A 27,557-nucleotide genomic window follows, 5' to 3' on the forward strand; every position below is an offset into this window, starting at 1 on the left:
AGACATTTTCAACTGTTTGACTCTACATATTATGTTCAATAAATTTGTGAAAAAAATATATTATTCCATTTAAACAAAAGTAACTTTCTAAAATAAAATAGCATTTAAGTACATTAATTATAAGGTAAAAAACAAGTCCCAGTTGCACGCCTTTGGCGAACCGTTTTCAATGTTTATCAGTGGGTAACAATGGGCAAAACTCATAAATTGACCCAAAACCGGGTGGAACTACCTGCAATCAACGAAAAGAAAGAATTTTACATTGAAACTAATACCCAACAAAGGTAGTGCCATAAAATATTGGTGGATCACCAGGTACCACTTTTGCATACCTAATGAGGTTTTATTGCTCTACACACTTCTGAAATAGAGTATAGCCAGTTTTTGCCTCCTGACATATCTCCATAAAACTTAGGTTTATGATCGATAATAATTCCAAGAAATCTGTTAAAATTATTCACTTCCAATTCTTTGTTGGGAATCATGAACTGCCCTGAACATAAAAACTTAACAATTTAGTCTTATCTATGTTTAAAGACAACAAATTAGCATCAAACCACTGTTTAATCATTAGTAAATCTTTAGAAATTGTTCTTGTTAATGTGCTTTTATTATTGTCTGCCCATAAGATAGTGGTGTCATCTGCAAAAATAGTGAAGAATCCTCTTATCTGGAGAGACGCCAGGTCATTTATATACAATAGAAATAAAATAGGACCGAGAAACGAACCCTGCTTACTACACAAAGTTCAGACAAACTGCCATTTGGCCAAAGAAACTTTTTTCTGTCTAACAAAACAAAATTTTAACCATTCTAGAGCAACTCCCCTAAACCCTAAAAATATTTGTATTTACATTTCTTTTTATTTTTAAACGGATATGTTGCATTCTTTTAGCCCTAATTTGGTTTTTTAAAATATCTATTTTAAAATTTACAGCACCCAACTATTTTTTTGTATCGGATTTTGTGGATGAGGGACTTGATATTTGACATAGTTTATTTGCCTGTCATTCTGGGCTTGTTATTTTACATAATTCTTTTCTTTCAGTTACAGGGTTTTCGGGGGTGGTACATAAACGCTTAACACTATAAATAAATAAATTTATATCTACCTCATCATTATCATCGTCAACTGCTGGATTTCTCTTTCTGGAATAAGTTTTGATGGTGTCCGCTAAAACAAAAACATTACAAGGATAGAGTATTGCAAATAGCTTATATTTATTTGTGTAAAATTTCTGTATTGTTTCCCTGTAACGTTACATTTCTGTAATTTGCTTTTTGAAACATTTACTCTAATATCTAAAATCTTTAAAAAAGTTTCAAACCAAAAAATAATTAGCGGACCCTATAAATAAAAAGTAATATCCTATAAAAAGCATCTTTACGTCCTTAACATCTTCTAGTTAGCAAATTAGGTGGCCTGTTAAATTTGAAATATTTGTTTGCTGTAGAACTTTTTTTGAAAAGCGAAGCTTTCTTAAAATAAATAGGCATTTCCAAATTTTGCTAAAAAACAAACAAACTTTTTATCCTAAAATGATGAGATCTATCGTCCATTTACATTTATGCATTAAAAGAGTTATCCTGTCTATATGTAAGTAATATATAATAATAATTATAGTTATAATAATATTATAATACTTATTGTCGTAATAGGTAAGGTTTGTCACCAACTTGTAAAAGGGTTTGAAAATATGCAAAAGGGCAAACAGGAATATTTTCAGTAATGCGAGCACGAGAATGAGCATTAAAAGTATACCCACTCATGTACTTTTAATACAACAGTAAAAAAAAATCTGCCTGTAAAAAATAAAGTGTCAAGTTTAAGTAATATTATAATATTCTTTACTTACCATTTTCTCAATTTATTGATGAAACTTTTGCATCTAAACTCTCAAGGCTTTGAGCGTTACATGAGGTATCAGGCAAAGAAATTGTGTTTCTAGAGGCCGGTTCTATAATTTAGAGTAAATTTATAACACTAATTTTAAAGGAAACAGTTAAATATCAAAAATAATACCTTTCCATGAAATTGGTACAGCTGATTTTAAAAGTCTCTTTCGTTTATTACTTACTGCAATATATATTTTGTCAAAATGTTTCTCGCAAACCACTTTGTTTTTTAATAAATTTTCATCCATAACATATGTTTCCGCATTGCCTATATTTTCTATCAACTGGTTAAGCAACACTGGTTTTAAAATCGGAAATTTGAAAAAACTGAGAACGTTGTTTTTACATTTTCTTACATTACTGCACCCACGATACGCACACTGATTAATTTTGCCTAAAGGAGCCATTTCCTCACAAACTAAACACATTTACATATATCTATCTATTTGTGATTATGATATACAAGAAAATTTTTTAACAACTACCAAATTGCAATACGGCAAACACGAACCTGTGCAAAAACTCTCCCACACGACTCAGGGATGATCGGCCGATTACTAATGAGAAGCGACCATAGATAAACAGTTTATAGGGGTTGGAAGCGACGGACGAAATTATTTTCGCGCATACTGGAGAGAATCGCCATATATTTTTCACGCATATTTGCGGTCACGCTTTAGCCCATAATGTTGCGTATCTTCCCAAATATTCAATCAACGCTGTTCCTTTACTAATGGTCCAAGACTATAGTGAGTTTTTGCAATAAATGAATTAGAACTCTTTTATTTTTGAAAAATATTTTCTTATTCCTAATTTTACAGTTATAAATTTGACTTAAATATATTTTTAAAAAATCATTAAGTTCTAAGGCCTTATTCATATTCACGTTCTGAGTCCATGGCACATTCAGCTTCTGTAGTCGGCCATCTAAGAATTTCTTCATAGAAATGTTCAAATCCTTTGATGTATTCCATAAGCTTTTGCACGTCATTAAGTTTTTTTCTTATTTATTGAAACTTTACCAGCAAGGTAAGCTTTCTGAGTTGGCAGCTCTGAAGTGGAGTTACTTTATCGGAGAGTAAAAGTGGAACAGGTAATACCATCAATTGGCTTGGCGATGACTTTTCCGGGGGTTTCCATGCTATAGACAAGCTCTTTATATGCTGATATCTTGAAAGGTATTCTTTGATCTTTAGGAATTCCCCTTCCAGAAGTTTCATTGGAGTTCGTTGTTTTTTTATATGACTGTGGCCCTTGATTTTTGAAAATAATAATTTCGTTAGTGCGGACCATCATGTATAGAAAATCGACCAACTTTGCTAGCTCTTACAATAAGATCTGCGTACTCTTTAGGTGTATATATTCGGTCGGTTATTCTTAAAAGACGCTTTATTGATCCAAAGTCGCGGTCACATAGCAGAAATGAATGGCCGCGCACAAAGAAATAATGTTTGATTTTTTCAAATTGACGTCTGTCGCACAAATTCATTAGAAATCGCATAGTTGTGTGGTATTTGTTTTGTCTTGCCGCTCCATCACTAAATAGAAGAAGTTTTGTGACAGTATTAGGTACTATAGTTAGTATGTAATGTAACAGAAATGAATACACTTCATCAGGGGATTTATTAGCCTCTTCTTCATGGTATAGTAAAGTTTTGCTTTATTCGATTTTAAATCGTGTATACAAAAGATATCCACTACATTATGGTCCTGGTTCTCACTTGCCGTTTTTAGACTGGTATAGAATTTCATCATGTGGACGTTAAGTCTGCTGCCATATTCCTTTCGGCATTTCCGCTTAAACCTATTCTTTTAATTTGGCACTTTCCACATTTGCTGCATACATTTAATTGTGGTCGACTAAATGAATAACCAACATTTTCTTTAAAGTAAAGATAATAAAAATTGTATTTCACAATAACTTTTAAGTGAGGGTTATGGCTTGTAAAAATTTTATACATTTTCACAATGTTAAGTCTAGCATCTAAGTATTTTCTCAAAGTTCCTCCATAATGAGTTACTTACCGTTACTTCAAATTTTGAAACAGGCTTATATGCTTGAATGCAAATGTCCCCTGGAATAGCATTTTCATTGCGATTTTTACCTCGCATATCAGAAGGAGATCTATTTTCAACTAAAAACTCGATCAGCAGAAACTTCATGAACTTTTAAAAAAACAATTTTACGCACACGTTTAAGTTCGCTATTGATTCTAATAGCAGTAGGAGTAACTTTTTTGAATGTTGGTGCACTCTCATTTACATGTGAAAGATCTTCTTCTACTATATTTTGATCATCTTGTTCTATGGAGGGATTGCCTTTTCCTGGACGCCTACGCTTAATTTCTCTTACTTCAGTCCAACCTTGAAGATGCGTATCTCGGGTATTTTTATTTTCCATTAAAAAAAAGTAATTCCAGATTTGGTATATGATCTCTTCTTTCAAAGTAAGTAACATTTGCTGGAGCAATTACGTGTTATCGTACTTGGAATAGATTTTTTGGGACTTGCTTTCCTGTATTTATGTTACGTAGCATTCGACTTTTACACGTGCTTCACGTATAACATTCCGTTGGTAAGTATTTTCATGCGAAATACCTCTCCTACATTTTGTAACAGGTTCCTCGTCCGAACTACTCGACATTATAATATATTTCTATTGATTGAACAATTTAATAACCAAAAAACAATAAAAACTTCCTAATACTACCAACTTCAACAACTACAACAACCCTTGTCGTTAGAAGGTTTCTGAAATATAGATTCATATATATTTCAATCAGTAGTTCGTTTGCGAATTTGCTAGCATTACGCGAACGGTGATTTCTTGATTATTCTGTAATTTCATTTGGTTCTTGAACAATTTTATAAATTAATTTTTGTTGTTCAATGTATTAATTATTCTACGTTTAAAGTGAATAAAATTATAAATTTATTTTAAAGTTCATATTTTGTTAATTTTCGGGTAAATAATAGGAAATTATGGCAGGAAGTGATACAGACTCTGAATATGAAAGTGGTGCTCCAGGACCATCAAGTAAGAAAAAATTACGTAACGAAATTGTGCTTGAATATACATAAGAATGAAGGTAAAGTAGTTTTACTTCAGTCGTGTGGTCTGAAGTGCACTAATTTTTTCTCCTTCAGTTCCCTTATAAAATCTAAAAGCAAAATTTGTGCCATGTGCCTCCCAATTTGGCTGTGAATAATATCCAGCTTCTGTACAGCTTCATGTCCAGATATGAAACTTCATAGTTAAACATTGAAGATTTGGTTGATTTCTAAGTAAATTTAAAACGAAAAAATAAATATGGAAGTTGCTATTTTGGGTCACACAGCTGTCACTCCAAGTACTAAAGTTATATCGACAACTTTTTCGATAATTTTTGTAAATGCACTAGTCAGGCAATTATGATTTCGACCCTGAAAGGTTTGAATCTACAGAGCACAATATGCTTTATTTGTTGTGGATAAATGACCGGTTAAATTGTACATAGTCAACTTTTGCAGATAAAAATAGTTTTTAATAAAATATTTTGGGCACGTAATTACATTTTTCAGATCGAAACATAAAACAGGATGGCCACTTTTCTTATCATTCTGTTTTTTTTTCTTATAGCTTCTTTTTCTGCAATGTGTCTTTTCATAGGTTCTTCTGTGAGATTCAGCCTATTTTCAAATTTTTTCAAATAGTAGGTAGCGCAGGTCTCACAAACATATTTTTTAGGCTTGCGAAAACTATAATTAAAATTAATACAAAAGATGTGCCTCTACATTAATCAATTAACTGGATTTTTGAAGATATTTTCTGCACAATATGTAAGGTATAAATCATACAATTTTGAAATTGTTAATGTAGGTTCTAGATATTTTTGCTGGCTGTTTTGTCTACAGTAATCAGTTATAAGGCAGATGTCATCTTTGACAGCATCTTTTCAGTTCTACCTAGGCAATATCAATACAATCATTCTACCTAGCTAATATAAATACAATATCGTCGGAAAATCGGAGGTGATTAAGATGATTAAGATCTTTTCCATCGATATATATAATACCTAGAATCTCACGCTCAATGTTTTTGAACATATATTCCAAAAGCGTGGTAAACAGCTTAGGTCAAATTGTGTCTCCCTGTCAAACTTTACGTTGAATCTTAGGCGCAATTCACACTAAACGAACAGTCGCGAAGACGTGGCAAGGATATGGCACGGACGTCGCGAGACGTAACGTATATCAATGTATGTACAGGGTGTCCCATTAAGAATGTTCCTCGGCTGTATCTCCGGCCCCAATAATCGTAGAGCGCTGAAAAAAAAAATTAGTATAAAAGTGGCCCAAAAAAAATAGCTGGAAAATATTTTGAAGTTCATTGGTCAACCGCTAGAGGGCGTTTTAGCTACTTAAAAACTTTAAAGTCTATTTTTTCCAAAAAACCTTCAATAACTTGCATCCCAAAGTATTATCGGAATAATCTACAAAGTATTCCTGACAAAAATGCTTTTTTGTCAGGAATACTTTGTCTAGAATTTCTGTCAAATGTCAAATAAAGTGGTGGGGAGAGTTTCTATCTTAAATGAGAAAAATGGTAAGAAGTGGGCTTTGGCTGCACCGATTTTTTTAAAACAACTTTTATTTAAAAGCTCTTTTACTGCTTTATTTTTCTACCAAAAAGATATTATTGGAAAATTTTCCTAAAACCCGCTAGGGGGCGTCTACTTCTAACTTACGCTATTTTACTGCTTATTTTAAGAAACTCAAATGCAACCATGTGTGTTTTTTACGGTATTAAGAGCGGAGAACAAAGCTTAATAATTTAGTAAAAACCGCATTTTGATATCACGTCTCTAACTAAAGTTAAAAAAAAAATGTGTTTATTAGAAAGTGAAAACATCAAATATGGTCATTAAGTTCTATTTACCAGCCGGGTTAAAAAAACTGGTGTCTAAATGAATCTTTATGTAGAGAAACAATCTTGGTATACCAGCTTTTTAGAAATTCTGGAAGGTGGTAAAATTTTTTATGAATGTTTTGAAAATGCTATTATAGCTGCAAGGCTGTATGCTCAAGGTTTTTTGGAAAAAATAGACTTTAAAGTTTTTAAGTAGCTAGAACGCCCTCTAGCGGTTGACCAATAAACTTCAAAATATTTTCCAGCAATTTTTTTTTTTTTTTTTTGGGCCACTTTATACTATTTTTTTTCAACGCTCTACGATTGTTGGGGCCTGAGATACAGCCGAGGAACATTCTTAATGGGACACCCTATACACAGAAGTAGTGGGATAGTTACGAGAACGAATAATACAAATGAAAAAGTATCAGGGAGTACCTTACCATGTGTTTATCAGAATGTGCCACGAGAGACTGGAAAACGACATGGCAATTACAAGATCTCGATCGTCAGCGCCACGTCGACTCTGTGTACAATTAAATTATATAGAAAAGACGTGGCAGTGACATAAGTGTGCGGCCACACATAAGGTGGATAGCAGATCGACGAGGACAGCAGAGCGTTCAATTGCCTTAAATTGAATATGTATGGCCATACATACAGCAGAGCGCATGGCGAAAAGACGAGTGGTAGCGGAGCATCTTTCTTTATTTTTAAGTAACACGTAATCTCCCACTTTATAACCAACTACTTTAGCCATTTTACTATCAAATCTAATCTTATCATAAGCTGCTACTTTAACCATATTTTCTGAGGCACGGTCTCGAGTGTCCTGAAGATCTATTTCACTTTTATCTTCCTTATTAATAGATTTTTATTCTAGTGGTTGTGCTAACTTACCAACTAACAATTCTAATGGACTAGCCTTAGTAACGCCATTTATCGTGCAATTCAGTGCCAGCTGGATCTCACCAATAGCATCTTGCCAAGATCTTTGCTTAGTTTCAACAACGGTTAGCATATTTCTCTAGAGTACTCATGACGCGCTCCACTTGACCATTAGCTCAACATGACCCCTGTAGCTAGTAAGTGTAAATTTATATTTTGTGATATACCGAATTCACGAAAATTTTTACTTGCAAAACACCTTCCTTGGTCTTGTCAAGTGTTTTGTCATACCCCAAATGCATAATAGATTAATGAATTTGATTTATTATGAGCCACCTAAAGGCGCGGGGAACCACAGGTATGTATCGAGTCCTACCATTTCATTGGATTTTTCGGTAGAGATATTTTCGCGTGTATTAGGTTTTTTCGTATTGAGTTTTGGTTAAGTACAATTAAAATAAGCTACTAAACCAGCGACATGAGTAGCCAGTATCCGAAGTACTCTCCGCCTTTCTCTCCGCTACCCGCTTTATGAGTGGTCGTACACTAAGTCTGTGGCACGTCCTCGCCTAACGTCCAGTGTGAATTGAGCCTTAAATTTATCGGGCTTCTCATATACTCTTACACTTGCTGTTGCATGGTTGTAGATATGTTGTAGGATGGCAGAGTATCTATTGTTAACTTGGCAGTCAGCAAGTGCATTAAATATTTTCTTGTGTCTTATAGAGTCAAAGGCTTTTTCATAGTCCAAAAACCCTAGCACAAGCGGTTTGCTATATTTAACGGGCTTTTCTAATAAGGTTTTAATAACCTGTAGATTGCCTATTCTGAAGGCTAATAGGACTTAAGTTTTAATTCAAGGTGCCTATTAGCATTTACTTTTATAGCAATATTCCTGTCTGTAGGGATTGTTGCTTCTATAAGACATTTAATAAATAAGACTAGTATTACCTTCAGTAATATCTCTGCTCCTTGACTTGATCACTTCCTTGACTGCCTCGATCACAATGCCATCTTCACCAGGAGCTTTACCGTTCTTTATATCTAATAATTATTTCTTACATTCCAAGGTAATTATTTCCAGCAGCTTTTCTGATTCCTAATTAAGGATATTAAGGATTGTCTGGAGATCCTTTTTATTTGATTTTTCACTGTACAGCTATAATAAAAGTTTTTTATGATATACATGATTTTTTTTTAATTTGTAGTGGATTTATTCTCCAGTTTATTAAACTCCGTTTTTCCAAAGAGTTTTTTTTAAGCATTTTCATGCTTGCATACTATTTAATTAGTCCTCGTTATTCATTTGTTGGTATAATCCTTTACATCTTTTCGAACTGCTTTTGATATGTCTCTATTTATCTGTCTCAACTAGTCAGCGATGTAAAGTACTTCACTTGTCTAGATGAACATCTTTCCATCTCAGTGTTTACCGTGGTGCTGATTTCGACTCTTGGTAAAAATGATCGCTTGTGTTTTCCCGGATTAACCTATAGTCTCCATTAGTCTCTCCATGTCAATAAATGCTGTAGATAGCCTTGCACACCTGAGCAAAGTTATTGTCTCGTCTAGTCTGGTTAATCTTATTCGTGAAGGTCGCACAAGTTCAAACAGGAGTGATAAAAGAGGTGGATCTTGTAGACCTCTTGCTAGCATTTAGCAGAGCGTGAATAGGTGTTTGTTGGCAAATTGAAAATATACACCGAGGGGCGTTCTTACCTCTGGTGAGCGGAGCTTTGATGCTTACGAGCTAAAAGCTTATAAGTAAAAGATAGAACCCAGTGTCTCGATTAATCTTGTCCGGGTTCTTTATTTTCCACGAGTAGAAATAGGAATTGTGCCAGGTAAAGTGAAATCATAAAGCGGCTATTCAGCTATAGTCATATTTCTTGTATCGCACTAGTGCTCAATTAACAGTGCACTTAAGATTCAACTTTTATATCGATAACATTACAAATAATATTTCTGATCCTATGCATCCGGTCTTAGTATCTTCTGCGAATACTCATGATATACTCGCGTGAGCGGTCCACGCGCGGTACTATTTAAATAATAGCTGTTTATTCTCGTAGTTCTAATACCACTTGCTTTGCATCAACTTTTTAGAATTAGCTATTGCTTCCTCATAAACTTCCAAATATACCTTTATTTAAATATTTGTTACACGTAGTACTATGGTTGGAACTTTTGGTGTGACACTCAAATCACATAACAGTTTCACTATTAACCAAAACTTTTTATTTTACTTTCACGTGCTTCTTTGGGTTTCTTCTAGAGAGAAGATTAAAATTTTTAATATTCTGATGAACGCGTATTTTATCGTTAATGAAATACATGTCGAAAGTAAAATAAAGAGTTTTGATTATAAATTATATATTATTATAAATTATATACTATATATTATATTTTATAGTGGTAAAACGGTCTCGGAATTTATTACAAAGTACTGTTCTTACAAAACCCTTATTATATTTATTCTCTCATCTAGCCTATTATCTTACTAGATTTTTTTTTATTATTTTATTCTTTAGTTATTTGAAATCTCTTGGAGTGAAAAGAAATTCTATTACGATATTTTTCATTATAATTACGCAAATTACGGTATCTTTCTTATTCTTTAAAAGCGAGTGAGAGATTTTTTTCTCTCATAATTAGTTTGCATTTATTATCTAGTAGATATTCTAAATCTAATAATAAGCATAAAATCATACAAACAATGGCAGGCAGTCAAAGACTTTTCATCAAAAAAGTAAATTGTAAAAGAAAAAGAGGCAAACAATAGCAGATCAAGCAAACTAAACAAGTGATCATGAATTTCATAAAGCATTCCTAGGTTTCTAAGACATTAAGAGTATTATTGGTTGACATATAATCGCAAATTGTAAAATTGGCACAAAATATGTATATTAGTAAATTATTAATTAAAGGATGTTATACGGCAAAATTTACCTAGAGGAAAAATATTGTATTAAATAAACGATAATCATTAGGGACAACTGGTTATAGTATTGCATAAGATGTATCATTTATTGGTTATATTATCGGCGTCTAAAATACAACAAGAATTACCATCATACTATTTCTCAACATTAGCCAAATTTTATTGCGTTTTCGATTTAAGCTTCTGAACAGGTAACAGAACTTAACACGTTGAGCGCCCATGACGTTCCTGAACGTCATGCTATAGTCGGCACGCTTTACCCTACACATAAGTAATAAAAGTTCCTTCGGTTAAGAAACCAGCGGCTCTCAAACAATTTTTTAATTTATTTTTTTATAAGATTTTTTTTAATTTGATGGGTATTAGTATTAATTTCTATGGGTGTAAGTAATAATATTTTATTTTCTACTAAAATAATTAAAAGAAAGACCTAAATAGGCTAAAAAGACTCATTATATTTAAAAAAAACGTTAAAAAATATAAACAGAGGAGCAAAAATATAAACATTAAAAAATTATAACATTAAAGGAAGTTTAGTCTGTAACTAAATTCATTAATATGTCAGTGTTAGAATAATTAGATTCATTTCTACTTGAATAGTCGTCTGGGCGTATAATTAGGGGTCGTACCTCGTCTATCACTTGCTCGGTTTGATACTTTTTAGCTATAATTTTTTTTGTGTGATTTATAGATTTTCTCCACGTTTCTTCCTTTATTTGATGTAAGGATTCTTTCCATAAATTAAGGACACTGGCTTCATCGGTTGTTTTGGAAGCGTGCTTATCATAATAGTTTTTTGCTATACCCCAAATCAACTCAATTGGATTATATTGGCAAAGGTAAGGCGGTAATCGCAGAACTTCATACCCATATTGAAGAGCAATCTCATCGATGATGTACTTCTTATCATACCTGTACGTTTTACATCTCCGCAGAAAATCAGCCTTTAAGAATATATCGTCATGAGCAATATTTTTTTGCTCTAGCCACGTTTTTATTTCCTCTTTCTTCCAACTGCTAGTGGAAAATTTTTCTTCTACTCTGGAATGGTATGAGGCGTTATCCAAAACTATAATAGAATGATTTTCCAACCGTTTGAGGAGTTTTTCTTCAAACAGATGTTCAAAAATATCGGCATCCATATTTCCGTGGTAGTCGTCTGTTTTTTTCGCCGAAGAGAAAATCAAACTAGCGTCGGAGATAAAGCACTCGTCATTTCCTGCGTGTAGTACAATGTACCTTTTTCCATAACTAGAACTGCTGCTGGGATAGCATTGCGTGCTACCATCTTGCCATGATGATTTTGCTGAGTTCCCCTCGGCAAAAATCCAAGTTTCATCTAGAAACACAAATTGCTTGGGATCTTTCAAATTTTTATTTTTTAGATATTTTGTCAGAAAATTTGATCTTTTTGTCACTACATGTGAAAGTTCACACGGTACTGTCAGATTATTCATTTTTTTGTAACGAAAATTCCAAATTCTTTAGAATTCTTTATCCTTTATTATTTGTAGTACGACAGCCATCGTCACGTATTGTTTACTTTTATACATGTTATAAATAATGGTTGTAATTTCGCTCTTAATTGTTTGGGGTAGGCCAGACTTTTTGGATGTCGACAGATTCTTCTATTTGGTTTGTCCAGTTCTTCTTCGTCCATATTGCAAATCTTATGTAAAGTGCTTCTTGAGATCTGGCATGCATCCCATGTCCGCTTTTTTATTGCCAAAACAGATGTCATGTTATTTTTTTCTTGTTTAAAATAATTTTGTACTTGTAAAACTAAACGACATTCACCCGAATATAGAAGCCGATATTTAGCAATATGTTTATCTTCTTGCGAATCTATAATTTAAAAATTAAAAAATCACAAAGTAAATTTAATTAATTGCCTGATAATATTACTTCAAAATATCAAAAGGAATAGAATAGACCACCAAAGTATTTATTTGTCCAATGAGGCAAATTATCACCTTTCAGGTACAATAATCCGCTTAACCTATTTTTTCGGCACTATATTTGGGTTAAGTACATTTCCCAGAATTTAAAATCCTTTTTTAACCTCTGGGTACTCAATATAAATAGTGAATAATACGGCGATAAGAAATTCATTGTTTAACCGGTCCACTTATACTCCGAGATAATCCGTTACGTTAGGGAAAACGAGCCGACTATAGTTTGTTACCATACGGCCATGGCGTACATATGCGTCATTTACGTATGGACCTTAAATAAGAATTTTACTCGGCAGTGAAGACTTTGCCTCAGTTAGTTTCTGGGCGTCTCACAAAGACCTCGAACAATTCTAATAATCGTTTGGTTATTGAATTAGCCTTATATTTCATCAGTAGCAGTCAACGTGTTAATAAGCTGCAGCTGTCTTTTATAAAAAAAAAATATTTTTTTTAAACGTTCTTTCCAACCATTACAAATTCCTGTTAACCTTCAATTCAATCGTACTGATATTTCTGATTAGGTATACTACTGAATTCTGAGGTATTTCCTTTTGGGCAGCTGACATCAATTCCTTGTAGAGTGCGGAACAAGTTCTATCATTCTACTCATCACATCTCAAACGTATTCGATGTTCAAAGGATCGGGCCAAAATACAAGCTTTCGGAGATATTTTGATAATGACATCTTCATGAAACTTACATTAAAGTTTGTAATAAAAGGCCGGACATGTTCTTTTTGAAACGAATGTATCTTAAATCTACATCTTTATGGACATTTAATTGGCCTTGGATCATCTTTCTGGTTTACTTCTTGTTCCACAGTAAGTTCAAAAACCTATCGTATCTTCTTCGGTAAACTGGTAGAAATAATGGAATAAGGTCATGCTTTCACACTAATTTCGATTTCGCCGGTGGAGCCACAACTGAGTTAAGGCTGGTTAATACGGTTTCTACAACTAGTACTATCTAGATAATGAATTTATTAACAAGAATTACTAGTTATTAGTTAGCCGTCCAGGTTCAAATTGTTCTAATCCAAGTCGTATGCAAAATAATGTGCATGTTGTATGAATAATTGATTAAACTGACTTTCGAACTTACATTTCGAGTCTTACAGGAAGTAATTCACACTTTAGAATTCGAGTGAGTATGTGCCATTCAAATTAAAACGGTATTCACCATTCAAATTAAAACGTTTTTACCTTGGTGCTCTACTCAGTATATTAATGTTGTATGTTTTTGCTTATTTTTTTTGGTCTAATATCATGTTGTCTGGTTTTCAAACAGGGAAGTTAATAATTATTGCGAATCTCGGTTGCGCAAAGGCTAGGTCAAGATTTTGTTCAATTTGTGCCAAACTTTGTAGACAGTAAAGTTGTCACGTGATCTGAATTGTCTAGCACTGATATTTCAAGATGATTAAGATTTCTTGAGTTCTTAATTATCTCAATAACTCATTCCTGTTTGGTCATCTCGTTATTAATGTAATATAGTCACTATTAATTTTTACTCCACGTAGAAATTTTTATACATAACTTACTTTACTTCTAATCTCTCTTGGCTTCTGAAAGAGCGTAGCCTGAAACGTACTTATCAAGAAAAGAATATCTGACGATATGTACTTTTCCTCTTTATACAAGTACATAGCCGTTATTCTATTTTATTAAATAGAATTATATATTATTCGCTATATAGTTAGTTTTTTTTTAAATAATATTAGACTGGCCCAGCATAGTATTGAATTATCATCATTAGGTTGCACTTGGTTGGGTTTGATTCCTTTAAAGTAAGACACTGGTTCGAGTAGGTTGAGTTTAAAATGACAGCTTAGTTTAGGGTACTTGAGACGATTATGTTTTGATTCATTATTAACCACATCGCTACTACATGATTATAATATTTACAAATTTTGTGAATTTCTTTTATTATATATTTATTTAGGGAAGTTATTGTGTAATTTTACTTATACGTGGTAATCTCGCAAATATTTTTTGTACACATTGATGTAGATTGAAGAAAATATGTCTGATATAATGTTGGTTTTTAAAAGGTGCAAAAAAAAGAGAGTAAAAGAGAAAAAGTTTTTGTTATTAGAGCCTGTGGCCCATCCTGCTATTGATAACAGCTCAACATCTGCTTGGCACGCTCCTATTAAAAATGTCAATGTCGTTTTGATCAATTTTTAGCCATTGCTCTTTTCGAACCTAGATTTCTGCAACTCTTACCTTACCTGGAACACTATCCTTTAATTTAAAATATGCCTATTGAACATACACCAAACGTGATTGATAGTAGTTAAATCAAGGGAATGTACAGCCCATATCAAACCTAAATGTTGTGCTTCTCCAAAAACATTTTAGCCGTTCTCGCAACATGCGGATGTTCATTGTCGTGCATAAATATAAAATTTTTACCTAATTCTGTAACAATGTGTTCCAGAATTTGATCCCGATATTCGTTTGATAATAAAAAAGCTTCAATGGGAACCAGATTAATTCGAAAAGCGATAAAAATTCAAGCGCAAACCATCAAAGTTTTGCGTCGGTACCTGTCAAATTCTTAAATAGTTTGCAGACGAGATGTATTGCCAGACCACACCTTTACCCTTCTCAAATTACTACGTAAACCTTGATTCAGCGGTCAATAGAATGCCCAAACACGCTCTTCGTAACTCTGATGTTCTTCGGCCCATCTCAATCTCCTTGCGCGATTTCTAGGTAAAGATTTCTAGTACTGAAGTTCTAATGGGACGTCTGACAAAGACATGGTTTTCACAAAATTTATTTTTTATTGTTTTAGCAGTGACACTTATACCATGAACATTTGGATGCTCACTTTTTAGCTGGTTGGTAATAATTTTTCAAGTTTTGTATACTTGAAGGCGAATAAACTTATCATTTATAGATTCTGCTGCTCTCGTTGGACTGGTATGTCTTTCTCTCACATCACCTTCCTATAATGGTTTTGGTATAATTTGCAGCTGTTGCGACGTCACCCTCTATCATACCAACAGCTTGTTATTGATGCAACAGCAAGATGTTGCCTTTGCATATTATCTATGTTGCATGTACAATTGAATTAATTTCCAAGCACTGCAGCAAAAATTGCACTGGTTACATTTTTTAATTTTTCCAAATACGCCTTAAAGATATACTTACTATACTATACGCCTTAACTATATACTTAATATCAATATAAATAACTTAATATGATAAATGTAATAACGTATATTGAAAGAAATTTCCACCAAATAATAAATCACGATTTATCTTGGAAACAATTTTTTTTGTCTAAAAATAGAACGGCTCTCTCTCCCTGTATCGTAGACCATCTTGATGTGTGTATTTTGCAGTGCCCTCTTTAGGCTAAAAGGAAACTATTTGGTTTTTGGCGAAAGCGCTAGCTTAGAGGTTTATATTTTGTGGATTAAAATTTGACTGTTGTTTACAGAGAGTTTTTCTTTTAAAGAAATACATTATTCTTTAATAGTCTTTACTCTGCACAATATATTTTTAAATTTAGGCGAATTATGCAACAAAAATGGACAAAATAGCATAAAATAAAAAGCAGTTTTTGCAAAAATCACTATCATTTACTGTTATAAACAAACATGAATTAACATAAAGTCACGGTTTCAAAGGAAATTTTAATTTTACGAACAGAGATATGGCAGCTAAGCACCTTGTCTACCATAATTTATCAATGCGCCATCTATTGCTTGGGAGAAAACTACACCAAGTAGAGTGACAAGGTGCTTCCATTAGACTTTCATGAGAAAAAAATTCAAATGTCAAAACAAAATCTTCTTCTTTTCTTCTCGTGTAAAATGGTCTCATCTATTCATTCTATTTATTCGACTCAAAGACGTTGCCAATGCAGCTTAATGTCATATGCGATTTCAGTTTTAAATCTCGTTTAAAAATCGTTTTTTTTTTTTGTACGCATTCAAATTGGTGGTCGACTTAGGTTGGGTTAAAAGAAGTAGAAATTTAAATGTGTTAGCAAAACGTTATTATACAGTGCTTTTCTTTAATGTCTTCCACTTCTTTACTTTTTGAACGGATTAATTCAAAATATTGAAACTTAAGATAATGCGATTCATGAATGAATACTATGTTTTAAAGTAAAATTGACAGATAAAAATTTCAAGATGGCTGCTGGGCGCCATTTTGGAATTTTCATGTATGTATATCAATGTATGTACACAGAAGGGATGGAATAGTTACGAGGACGAATAATTCAAATCCAAAAAGTATCAGGGAGTGTATCAGGGAGTACCTGACCATGTGTTTATTAGAATGTGCCCTAATTCCATATAAAGAAAATTATTATATATAAATGGTAATACACGTCTGTTACGCCATGAGAGATTGGAAAACGACATGGCAAGGGCAAGATCGCGATTGTCAGCGCCACGTCGATTCTGTGTACGTTGGACAACTAAATGATATAGAAGAGACGCGGCAGCGACATAAGTCTGTGCCACGCAATTTATTGGTCTTCTCGTAACTCTTACACTTGAAGTTGTATGGTTGTAGATATGTTGTAGGATAAGAGGAGTATCTATTGTCATCTCGGTAGTCAGTAAGTGCATTGAATATTTTGTTGTGTCTTATAGCATAAGCGGTTTGCTATATTCAACAGAGTTTTCTGATGATAAGGTTTTAATAACCTGCAGATTTCCTGTTCTGAAGGCTGAAGGAGATTCAAGGTACTTATTAGCATTTACTTTTATAGCAACATTCCTGTCTGTAGGGACTGTTGCTACTATAAGACGTTTAATAAATAAGACTGGTATTACCTTCAGTAATATCTCTGCTGAAAAAAAAATTAAATGGAAAGGATGGTCTTGTAGCACATAATTTTGAAGCTCCTGACGAGTACTTTGTAACCCTAGAATATAAATTCAATATCTTTACCTACTAAAAAATGGTGGTACTTTTAATAATTACCTGAATACCAAAACACTGACATGCATATCTTTACAAATAATTATTATTCTCTGTGGTATGTACAGCGACAGCGATAATTTCGATAAAAGTTTGGTTTTTTTTTTGTTGACAGTGATAAAAATATCAATACGAAAACAAATATCATTGTGCAGTTAAAATATTCTCATTTAGTTTTCGGTTTTAGTGGTATTAGTTTAAAATGGTCAATTCTCGTCCATTGGAAGAAAAAATCGAAGCGATTTTTATTTACGGTGCGACGCGTAACTTTCACAAAACCGGAAGGATTTTCAACGATCGTTTCCCGAATCGTCTTATTTTTAGAAAATATTTACGGGAACTCGTATCTAAATTTACAACTTCTGGTAGTACAACAAATTCCCCCAGGATCTCTGCCCATTTCGGAAAAAAGCAAATTCAAATAATTGGTGAGATGATAGTTAAACCTTAACATTCAACTTCCTCCGTTGTGAATAAACATGAGGTTTGTCCTTCTACTGTATGGAGACTTTTGAAAAGAAATAAATATCATCGAAGAACAGAATTCTGCGAAACTATGATGGAAACCATTGCACGGCATCCTACCTATCTCCATAGTATTTGTTTTAGTGATAAATGTACATTTTTCTCAACCGTAGTGTTCATAGACAAAATTATCGTCATTGGAGTGACACCAATCCTCACGTCTCCCGGGAAATTCGTACTTAATATCCAGAAAAAATAAACGTTTGGGTAGGGATATTGGGAAACCATATTGTAGGGTCTTTATTCATCGAACAAAATTTAATAGGGGAATTGTACTTGGATATGCTGAAAAATACTATTGACCCTCTAATCACCGAAATTGTCGAAACGAATCCTAATGAATTCGATATGCATATTGTATTCCAGCAAGATGGAGCTCCACCACACTACTCCAGACAAGTTCGGAACCATTTAGATAACAATTTCCCCGGTCGTTGGATTGGCTGTCGAGGACCTGTAGAATAGCCAGCTCGCTCGCCAGATCTGACACCTCTACCCTTTTTATTATGGGGCTATTTAAAGCAAACGGTGTACGAAACTGAACCTGCTTTAGTATTGAATTTACAACAGACAATAACGAATATTTGTAGAAATATCGATGTTAGTGTATTTGAAAATGTTCGGTGTGAAATTTCGGATGAATGTTCTTGTGTCAAGAAGTACAAGGCAACCTTTTTCAGCATCTTCCCAATTGAACTCAATGTATTTATTCGACATATCAAGTTAAATGTTAATGTATTCAGGTAATTATTAAATGTACCACCATTTTGTAGTAGGTAAAGATATTGAATATTTATTGTAGGGTTATAAACTACTCGTCAGGAGATTCAAAATGATGTGCCACAAGACCACCCTTTCCATTAAATTTTTTTTTCAACATGGTGCCCAGCAGCCATCTTGAAATTTTCATTTGTCAATTTTGCTTTAAAACTTGCACTGTATATTTACGTACGTTACGTATATTCTACGTACATTTTCAAGAAAATTGACCCTTCTTTCAAAAATTAAGAAAACTCATATTTAAAACAAGCTTTTTTCGAAGGAGCTCCTTAGGAGGGAATAACTTTCAAATTACATTGTATAATATACAGAATGTCAATTGGAAAAGTTTTAATCATACTATTCGGCCCAATTATTGGCATCTCTTTTTATCCTTGCCAACAATAGAATATAAATAAATAAAAATTAGCGTTTTTTGACATGGACTTAAAACCTGGCATGTATAACTTATATCAATTTCAAACTTTTGTAAGTGTACCTTATATTAATTTTAAGTTTTCTTCAGTGTCTGTTTTTTTTATTTCTTTGTTCAAAATATATTTCCTTTCAGTACCCCCTGATGACCGACACCGCTGTGTCCGAAGGTCGTGAATTCTAGTAACTGACTGATGTTTAATAAATATGTGGAGGGAGACTGAAGGACTTTCATTTTACCTCAAAGATTATTTAGAAAATGTTTGTTAGTTTTAGAGTAAATTAAGAAAAGTAGATTTTTCTTGTGTATTTATATTTAAGACTAAACTTATTTGGGAAATAAAACCATTTTCACACATAACACAACACTTTTGGAATCAGGACTCTCAGATGAGTTGCCGACTTTTATACAATAAGTTCCTGTCTCAAAGGTAGGCAGTTTTTACGCTTTTTTTTTGAGTAGTTAGAGAAAGCGCTACATTTTCAAGTTTTTTATTGTAGTACCATCAGTCCCCGCCACTGTTGTCCGACATATTGGCCGTAATGAACATACTTTTTACGTTCTTTTTTCTCTGCGAGACCATATTGAAGCTAATCGCCTTTGGATTTAAGGTAAATATTTTCTTATTTAATTTATTTGTGGATTTTTTTAGATGAAGTACTATTTAGATGCTGTTCTTAATTGCGCAAATTTACTTAGCAGTAACTGTATCTTCAAATTTGATGTTTTATTTAACTTTAAAATTTGCTTATTTAATTTATTGAGATTAGGCAGTTATTTTATATTTTAAATTGATTTATTTATCTGCCAATAGTTACCCTATACTTTATGTTAATTCCTTCATAGTAAGTAGACATATACATAGGTTTGATTATATTGTTGATTTTCTACTCTTTTCATGTAATTTAATCGATTTGTTGAAAAAAGAATAATATTTGTTAAAAAAAGTACAGGAAAGGCTTTTTGCGATTAATATTTGATTTTTGTAGTTACTTTAATAAACCAAAGTCCGTCATGTATTTTACTTCTTGAAATGATTTGCTTATTATAGATGCAGATGGACTTTCGTTTTATTTTTTGACAAATTTGGGCAAATTTAAACAGGGTATCCCATTATGTTCCTCTTCCAACTATCTCCTTAGCCTCTTATTGTAACGCGTTCGGGAAAGATCATTATAATGAATGGAAATAATTTTCAAGTTGATAGTCTTACCACCCTCTAGTGGTACTTTAATTTTATTTAATTTGAACAAGTAAAGAACCTGAATTTCTTGTAGGAAAAACCATTAAAGTAAATATTGTCTTTCTAGGAAAGAATAAATTTGTATTGATTGATTGTATTTATTAAATTGAATTTTTATACTAGGATTCTTTAAAAGCCTTTCATAGAACTAACCATAGTATTAATCTAAGCAGCGGCAACTGGGTGCTGGAGGTTTAGTTTTAAATTAGCTGTCTATCTTTATTACAGATCGAACTCAATTGGTAAAACTTTATGGAACAATCTCTAATAATATCCACCAGATGAACCTCATTGTCAAATCAGTCCTCATGATTCAATCCTTTTCTTGATTATGGTATAATTTTTTTAAATTTTGTTTTCCTAAGTCCCTACATGACTAATTAGCAACTAAGATCAAGCTGGTAAGATCATTGACATACATCAGAAAGAGAATGCGCCCAAGGACCGACCCCTTCGGTACGCCAAGTGTCATCAGTAAACTCTGGGACTTACCACTCTCAAAATGGACATATTGACTTCTGCTTGTTAAGTACCACTGGATTAAGTTAATACTTGAAATGTCAAATTTTTATTGCATTACAACTTGTGTTTGCATCAAGATATTTTGATTAATGGTTTCTGTTGTAAAAACCACAAATTTTTTGCTAATTTCCTTAAATTATTCCGTTCTTCACGATATTGACAAGAGTTAAGTGTATGAAGACGAAAAACAACCCTGCAACCCAACCCCGATTAAATCCTGTGTTGGTAACACATTCATCTGCTATGCGACTCGGTTTTCCTGGATTTAATTAAATTTAACGTTAAGTAAGTATTCTCTATACAAGTTCTTTTAAGCAGTTGATTGAGAAAAGTGTTTTTTTGCGCGAGGAGAAGGATAACTTGCCCAGTTCTCACCAGTGCTGGACAATCACATTATTGTCACATAATAACAGACTATGTATTATGGTTTCTTATGCCTACTTGAGTAAATATGAAGGTTTTGTTGCTGATTTGTCAGCCACCTTGCATACAATTCAATGTCCTATGTTTCTTGTTGCAATTTGATGCATAGTATAGCCTATATGTGGTGCTAAAAGCATCTTCCAGTAGGAGGAATTGGAAGGAAATACTTAGTTCCTCTATGGCAGTTGTTGGTGTCCCTCTATAAGCACCCATAGCTATAGTAAGGGAAACCAGTCTTTAAAGGCTCTTTAGTTTTATGCTTTTAGGTTTATTTCGGAGGATTCCTAAGGTGATAATTTTGACTTCTTGATTGTTTTCTTGAGATAAAATGTGAGCTCCAGTTTAGCGTTTTGTCCAGAGTAATCCCAATATATTCCGCTTTCCTTAGAATTCTGATTAATTTAAATAGGTAAAATATAACATGGATTTTTTGTAGCGAAAACCATTATAATAAGTGCGGTCCTGCTAAGAAAGATTGAATTTTTATTGGTGGATTATATTTGCTAACTTACATGTCTATACTAGGGCTCTTTGAAGGCCTTTGACAGAACGGCTTCTTAATCCCTTACTTTGATCTTATCTCCAACATCTGGGTGTTAGAGGTTCAGTTTTAACTTGGCTATTTAGCTTTACTACAGATCAAGTACAAGGTAAAACTTTGTAGAACAATCGCTGATACTATTCACCAAACTTACCTCATTATGATCAATTTTTTTTAAATATTTTTATTGAATTAAAATTCATGGTTTCTTTAAGATATTTTGGTCTATGGCTTCTGTTCCAAAAACCACAAAATCTAATTTCCCTAAATTACTCCAATGCGTGAAGCCCCTCATATATTATTGATATAGACGACATATGGACGAAAACAAACATCGCTATATCCTTACATAACCCTACCTAAATCCTTTATTAATACAGTACTTAGACTAAGTTTTTTTAAGTTTATAAAAATATAACGTTAAGTAAATAATCTTTGTACAAGTTCTTCTAATTTTTATAGAGCAGTTGATTGGGAGAAACGTTTTTTTTGTATTTTCCGCTTAAGGTAAAGCGGTTCCCTTATCTGGTTCCTAGTTCCTGATTCAGTGCTGAACTGAATTATCGTTTTATTGCCTCACTTCTTTAGTTTTTCTGGTTCTGAAGCTGTTTTGACAGCCACACACACTTGCACACACTTTAAAATATTCTGGAGCTGATGCAGAATATGCGCCAGTTCCAGAAGCCATGTGTGGCTTCTTAATTTTTTTGAAGGTTAGTAAATATTTCTTCTTTTTCCAACCATTTAATTATGATTTCTAACATCTCTTGGAGGCCCAAAGAGATAGAATCTTAAAGTCTTTCTGCACAAGGACTACCTATTAGACCATCAAAGCAAAAGTAACCATAGAAGAGAATAAACGTCAATTTTTTATGAGCATTTAGCGCAGTTCTACACTTTGCCTCAATTTTATCTCCTCTTGTAGGAAGGGAAGTTATTCTTTCAGCATTCATGTGTTGGTTGTTCTCTCTTACCAGAGCAAGTTCTTAAAAAGACTTTAGCAAACAGTGTTGAATCGTTCCTCTATGACCAGAAAGGCCACTCACTTATTCTTCGGATCTTATTGTATTTAGGTAGTACAAAATGCAGCATTGGTTAAATACTAAACCAACAATCAGTAAATTTATCTTAAAGCTCTATCGTAGGATCTTTCTAATATCGAATATCCTCTCAGGTGCTGTCTCTGTTGGGGTTGGCTACCACTATGGAAACTTCTCTATGTTGGGTTCAGTGGATCAGGGTATTACCAACCATGTTTATCCAGTCCCTTATATTTCTTAGCCAGCACTTTTTCTTTCTCTATATACAAGGTGTCCAAAAAGGGATCAGCAATGTGATGTTTGCATAAACCAAAAACACATTATATTTCTATGATCACTTATTTATGGCAAATTAATGTAGTCAATGGAAATTTATGAACCAAAAACAATCTTGTCTAAATGGTGTCCATTGCGCTGTATGCACTCTTCAAATCAAGAACGAAGATTATTGATAACCCGTCCACACATTTCCCTTGATATTAGTCTTATTTGCTCCTGGATATTTTGCTTTAATTGATTTGTATCAGCTGGATTATTCTCGTAGACCTTACTTTTGAGGTAACCCCATAAGAAACAATCAAGTGGCGACAGGTACGGGCTCCTAGAGGGCCAGTTAATATTGCCTCTTCTTGAAATGACTTTATTGGGGAATAATTGTTGAACAGCTATGAACGTTCGTGTTTTCTGCGAGGATTAACGTCAGACCAGTACCTGCAATTTTGCTTATTTACGTGGCCATTTACATGAAAATGAGCCTCATCACTGAATAAAATGTTATTGAAATCGACGAATCGGTCCATCATGCTTGCCGTGATTTTCAGTGATTTCTAACCGTGTATTCTAATCCCTCGGTTCTAATTCCTGCACTACCTGTATCTTATATGCATGCAGATGCAAGTCTTTGGTCAAAATGTTATGTAAAGATGATCTTTTAAGAGTAGTCGTCCGACTTCGCTTCCGTACAGATAAGGTTGGATTCTCTCTGACTGATTGACGTACTCGTTCGATGTTTTCTGCACTTCTTACGATTCGTGGGCGGCCTGGATTATGAATTTCAACTGTGGATCCAGTAGCTTCAAACATTCTGATCCATTTTCTAATAACATCAGGGCAAGGTGATAATTGAATATCATGTAATTGGTAATGAACGCGATATAGACGGCGTGCTGTCACGATTGAATTATTGTTTTGGTAAAATGCACGTACACAAAAAGCGCGTTGCTCTCCGGTAAACGGCTCCATTGCAACTGAAATTCATTGAACCCGTTTACATTTTGACTCCCATCGTAAGTGGCGGCGTTGCCACGTTTGAGATTAAATGCACAAATAAAGTGCTAATACCCTATTTGAACACCTTGTACTTTGTTTACATTCAATTGTTCCTGTTAGTATTACTTGTAGTTGTTCATACTCCTCATGCTGCATTAGTTGCATGTTCCGGATTTACTGTTTTCTGTACCTTCATAAAACTTGTCAACTGAGGGCGGGTGTTAATTCCAGTTAAAACTTCTGCATTCATTATTCTGCTCAGGCTATAGGGAGCACTCGTCTGTAAATCCAGATTTCAAAGGCGTTAAATTTATGCCTGCAGCTGTTCCTCGGATTTTCCAATGACTACACTGTCCTACACCTTATGATGTTATTTATGATACCGATCTTCTTATGATACCGGTCTTCTAACGATTATTTAACCATATTTTGCATATACAATGCAAATAACGGAGGCAACCTCGGCTTACTTTCTTTTCAATATTAATATAAGATGTATTGCCATTTGTTATTCGATTGCAGTTACAGTGATTTCAGTATTTGTTGCGAATTGTCATTATGTCGTGGTTGTCTAGTCCTGTGTTCTACGAAATATGTATTAATCTCTCATGTTGAATCCGGTCGAAGGTCTCTCTGTAGTTCACATATCATACGAATAACTTTATCTTTACATCCCAGAATCTTTTCCGCCATGAGGGTTAGTCCTAACATGGCTTCCCTTATGCACCTGTACCCCTTCTAAATTATCGAATGTAGGTTGAGAAAATTAAAAACCTGCAAATGCAATTCCTCCTAAGGGTAGGTGGTGGCTTATCGTTGGTAGATTTGATTGTTTGCTAATATGTGATTTGAGATTATGGTTTCATTGTTATATTTATAGAACATTTTTGAAAATATATTGTGTAATTAATAAATATAAAGGTTTAGTCAGGTTAATATTCTTCTTCAAGTAAAAACAATATAATTTCTCCACGATAATGTTGCGATTAATTATGGGGATTTATGGAAAAATTTTAGATAAGGATAAGTTAAATATTTATTAATATATTTGTAACCATTCTAATACTTTGGCTATCAATATAAAAAGAGAACTTTTAAAAACATACAAAATTTAAAACAAAGTTGTTTCCAGCTTTTTATTATGATCATTTTAAAATAAATATTTTTTCCCGACTGGTCTATGACAGTTTATTGAGATATTATCGGAGGACGAACAAATCAGGACACCCTAAATATCTTATACAAAATTTAAATTTTAAGGATGTACTCCTGGGTTTAAAATAAGCTTCTTTTTCTATAAAGATATCCCTCTATAAATATCTATTATCTTTTATATATCTTTCTATAAAGATATATAAAATCCACCCTTTCCAATATACTCGCTCCATTACAAATTACCTAGAAAAAATAGCATATTTTGCTTAAATAACTTATGAAGTATTGAATCATATAAATTCGTATGCATCTATTTCTTTGAGCATACTATAATATTTTTACTTGTGTTAAAAATATAACTCTAAATTATGGTATAATAAATGTAAAAGTTCCTATAGTTCTCATAGTTAAATATCATACCTCCACTAGATAGTTTTTAAAATTTTTAGTTAAAAACGCGTTTTAACATAGTCATTATAAACCTTAATAATATCCACCCTCCTTCGGTCAAACGTTTAATTAGAACAAAGAAATCTGGTTGGCTAAGAATTTTTATTATGTTGCTGTTTGCTTCATAAGTAAGAAGCAAATTTGCAAAAACAGCTAATTTTTAAGCAAAAGTTCAACTTTTAGCAAATTTGCTGATAATACGAGTATAAATTGGGCACTATATTCACGAATAATTCTAACTAATGTATCATAAAGTATATTTTTGAATAAATATATGTGGATCAGAAAAACTCGATATTCAAAAAAGTTTATATGCTTGGGGCTACTTCCTCTATAAAAATTTAGTTACGGGAAATTTTCATCTCATGAGGTAGTGAAACTGTCTCGGTCTCTCTGCAAGCAGGTAACTATATAAAAAAAATCATGACATCAATATACGTTTAACAAAAACTGTTTTTTTCAAATAGTATGGTAACAGAATAGCACCAATATTCGATTTTATACTTATATTTTAAACTATACATCACTGTGATCTCAGCAACGCTTTTGACTGTGTTAACCATCGAATCCTTCTAGATAAGCTTAAGTTCTATAATTTTAATCAAAAGAGTTTCCAACTCTTAGAATTATACTTTACTGACAGGCATCAGTGACAGGTATCAAAGCGTCCGATATAGGGTGTCCAAGATAAGGATCCTAAGCATGGGGATCTCGGAACCTGTTAAAGATACAGCTTCGGTTAAATTAGGAAAAAGTTGTGCACATTGAAGCGTATTTACATGCCGTTGAGAAACTTCAAAAATTTCCATGGCCTGCTGAGATATTTGGAAAAAACGGAAATTTGCCAATATAGAATTTATTTTTTCCTGGCTTTATTTTAAAAGATATCAAAAAACTATTGACACTTTTTCATTGACACTTTTGATGTAGTACGTAATGGCGCTTTTAAATGTTATATCCGACGTTTCGTTTTCGAGAAACCATCATCAACTTTATTTTTTTATATGACGCGAAAAGAAAGTACACTCTGTATCGGATTCCATTTTTTATTACAAATTCAATGATGTATCACTTATTACTTTTTTTTTGTTAGTTGAAAGGAAAAATGCAAATTTTCTATTTTTTTAGCATATTTTTTAAGTAAGCTTTGGAAACAAATGCTTTGACCTATGTAAATACCTGTTACCAAGTCTGTCACATTTTTCTTAATATCTATTTACAGAGTGATGAAGCTAAATGAAGCATTGATTTGCGTTGTACATTGTACTATTTATAAGTAAAAAAATGTAACCAGTAATAGATAAATGTTTTATGATTTTTCTAACGATATGCAACAAATAATGAATACATTTTAAAAATAACGAAAAAAGCAAATAAATTAACGCAATTTATAAATTTGATATAAAACAGGTGTTCAAACAGGTTTCCGTTATTTTCTAGACATAAGTATGATCTTCTTACAGTAGCAGTTAAAACATCACGCAATATCTCTGGCGTAATACTTTGAAAAGCGGCCGTCACACATTCTCGTAACTCCTGCTCAGTTCCAAAAGAACGTTGATAGACTCGGTTTTTAATAAATCCCCAAAGGAAGAAGTCCAAAGGGGTTAAGTCTGGGGATCGCGCTGGTCAAGACACTTCACTGGAGGTTCCAATCCACTTTTCAGGAAAACGCTG

The 27,557-nt window shown here is 33.1% G+C and overlaps 1 protein-coding gene across 15 annotated transcripts in view; it reads left to right on the top strand.

Annotated features, from left to right (window-relative positions):
• The window catches only part of LOC126741664 (voltage-dependent calcium channel type A subunit alpha-1), a 771,245-nt gene that overhangs the window by 580,858 nt on the left and 162,830 nt on the right, over positions 1-27,557 (top strand). For 11 of the 15 annotated variants that reach the window (XM_050448203.1, XM_050448188.1, XM_050448198.1 and 8 more), the window contains one exon: positions 19,738-19,848. The exons of the other annotated variants lie outside the window; for them this stretch is intronic. In XM_050448203.1, the coding sequence (XP_050304160.1) occupies positions 19,738-19,848 (111 nt within the window). The remainder of the gene's footprint in view (positions 1-19,737; positions 19,849-27,557) is intronic. 15 annotated transcript variants of the gene reach the window in all.

This window comes from Anthonomus grandis, chromosome 10, assembly GCF_022605725.1.
Source record: "Anthonomus grandis grandis chromosome 10, icAntGran1.3, whole genome shotgun sequence".
NCBI classification, from domain to species: Eukaryota; Metazoa; Arthropoda; class Insecta; order Coleoptera; family Curculionidae; genus Anthonomus; species Anthonomus grandis.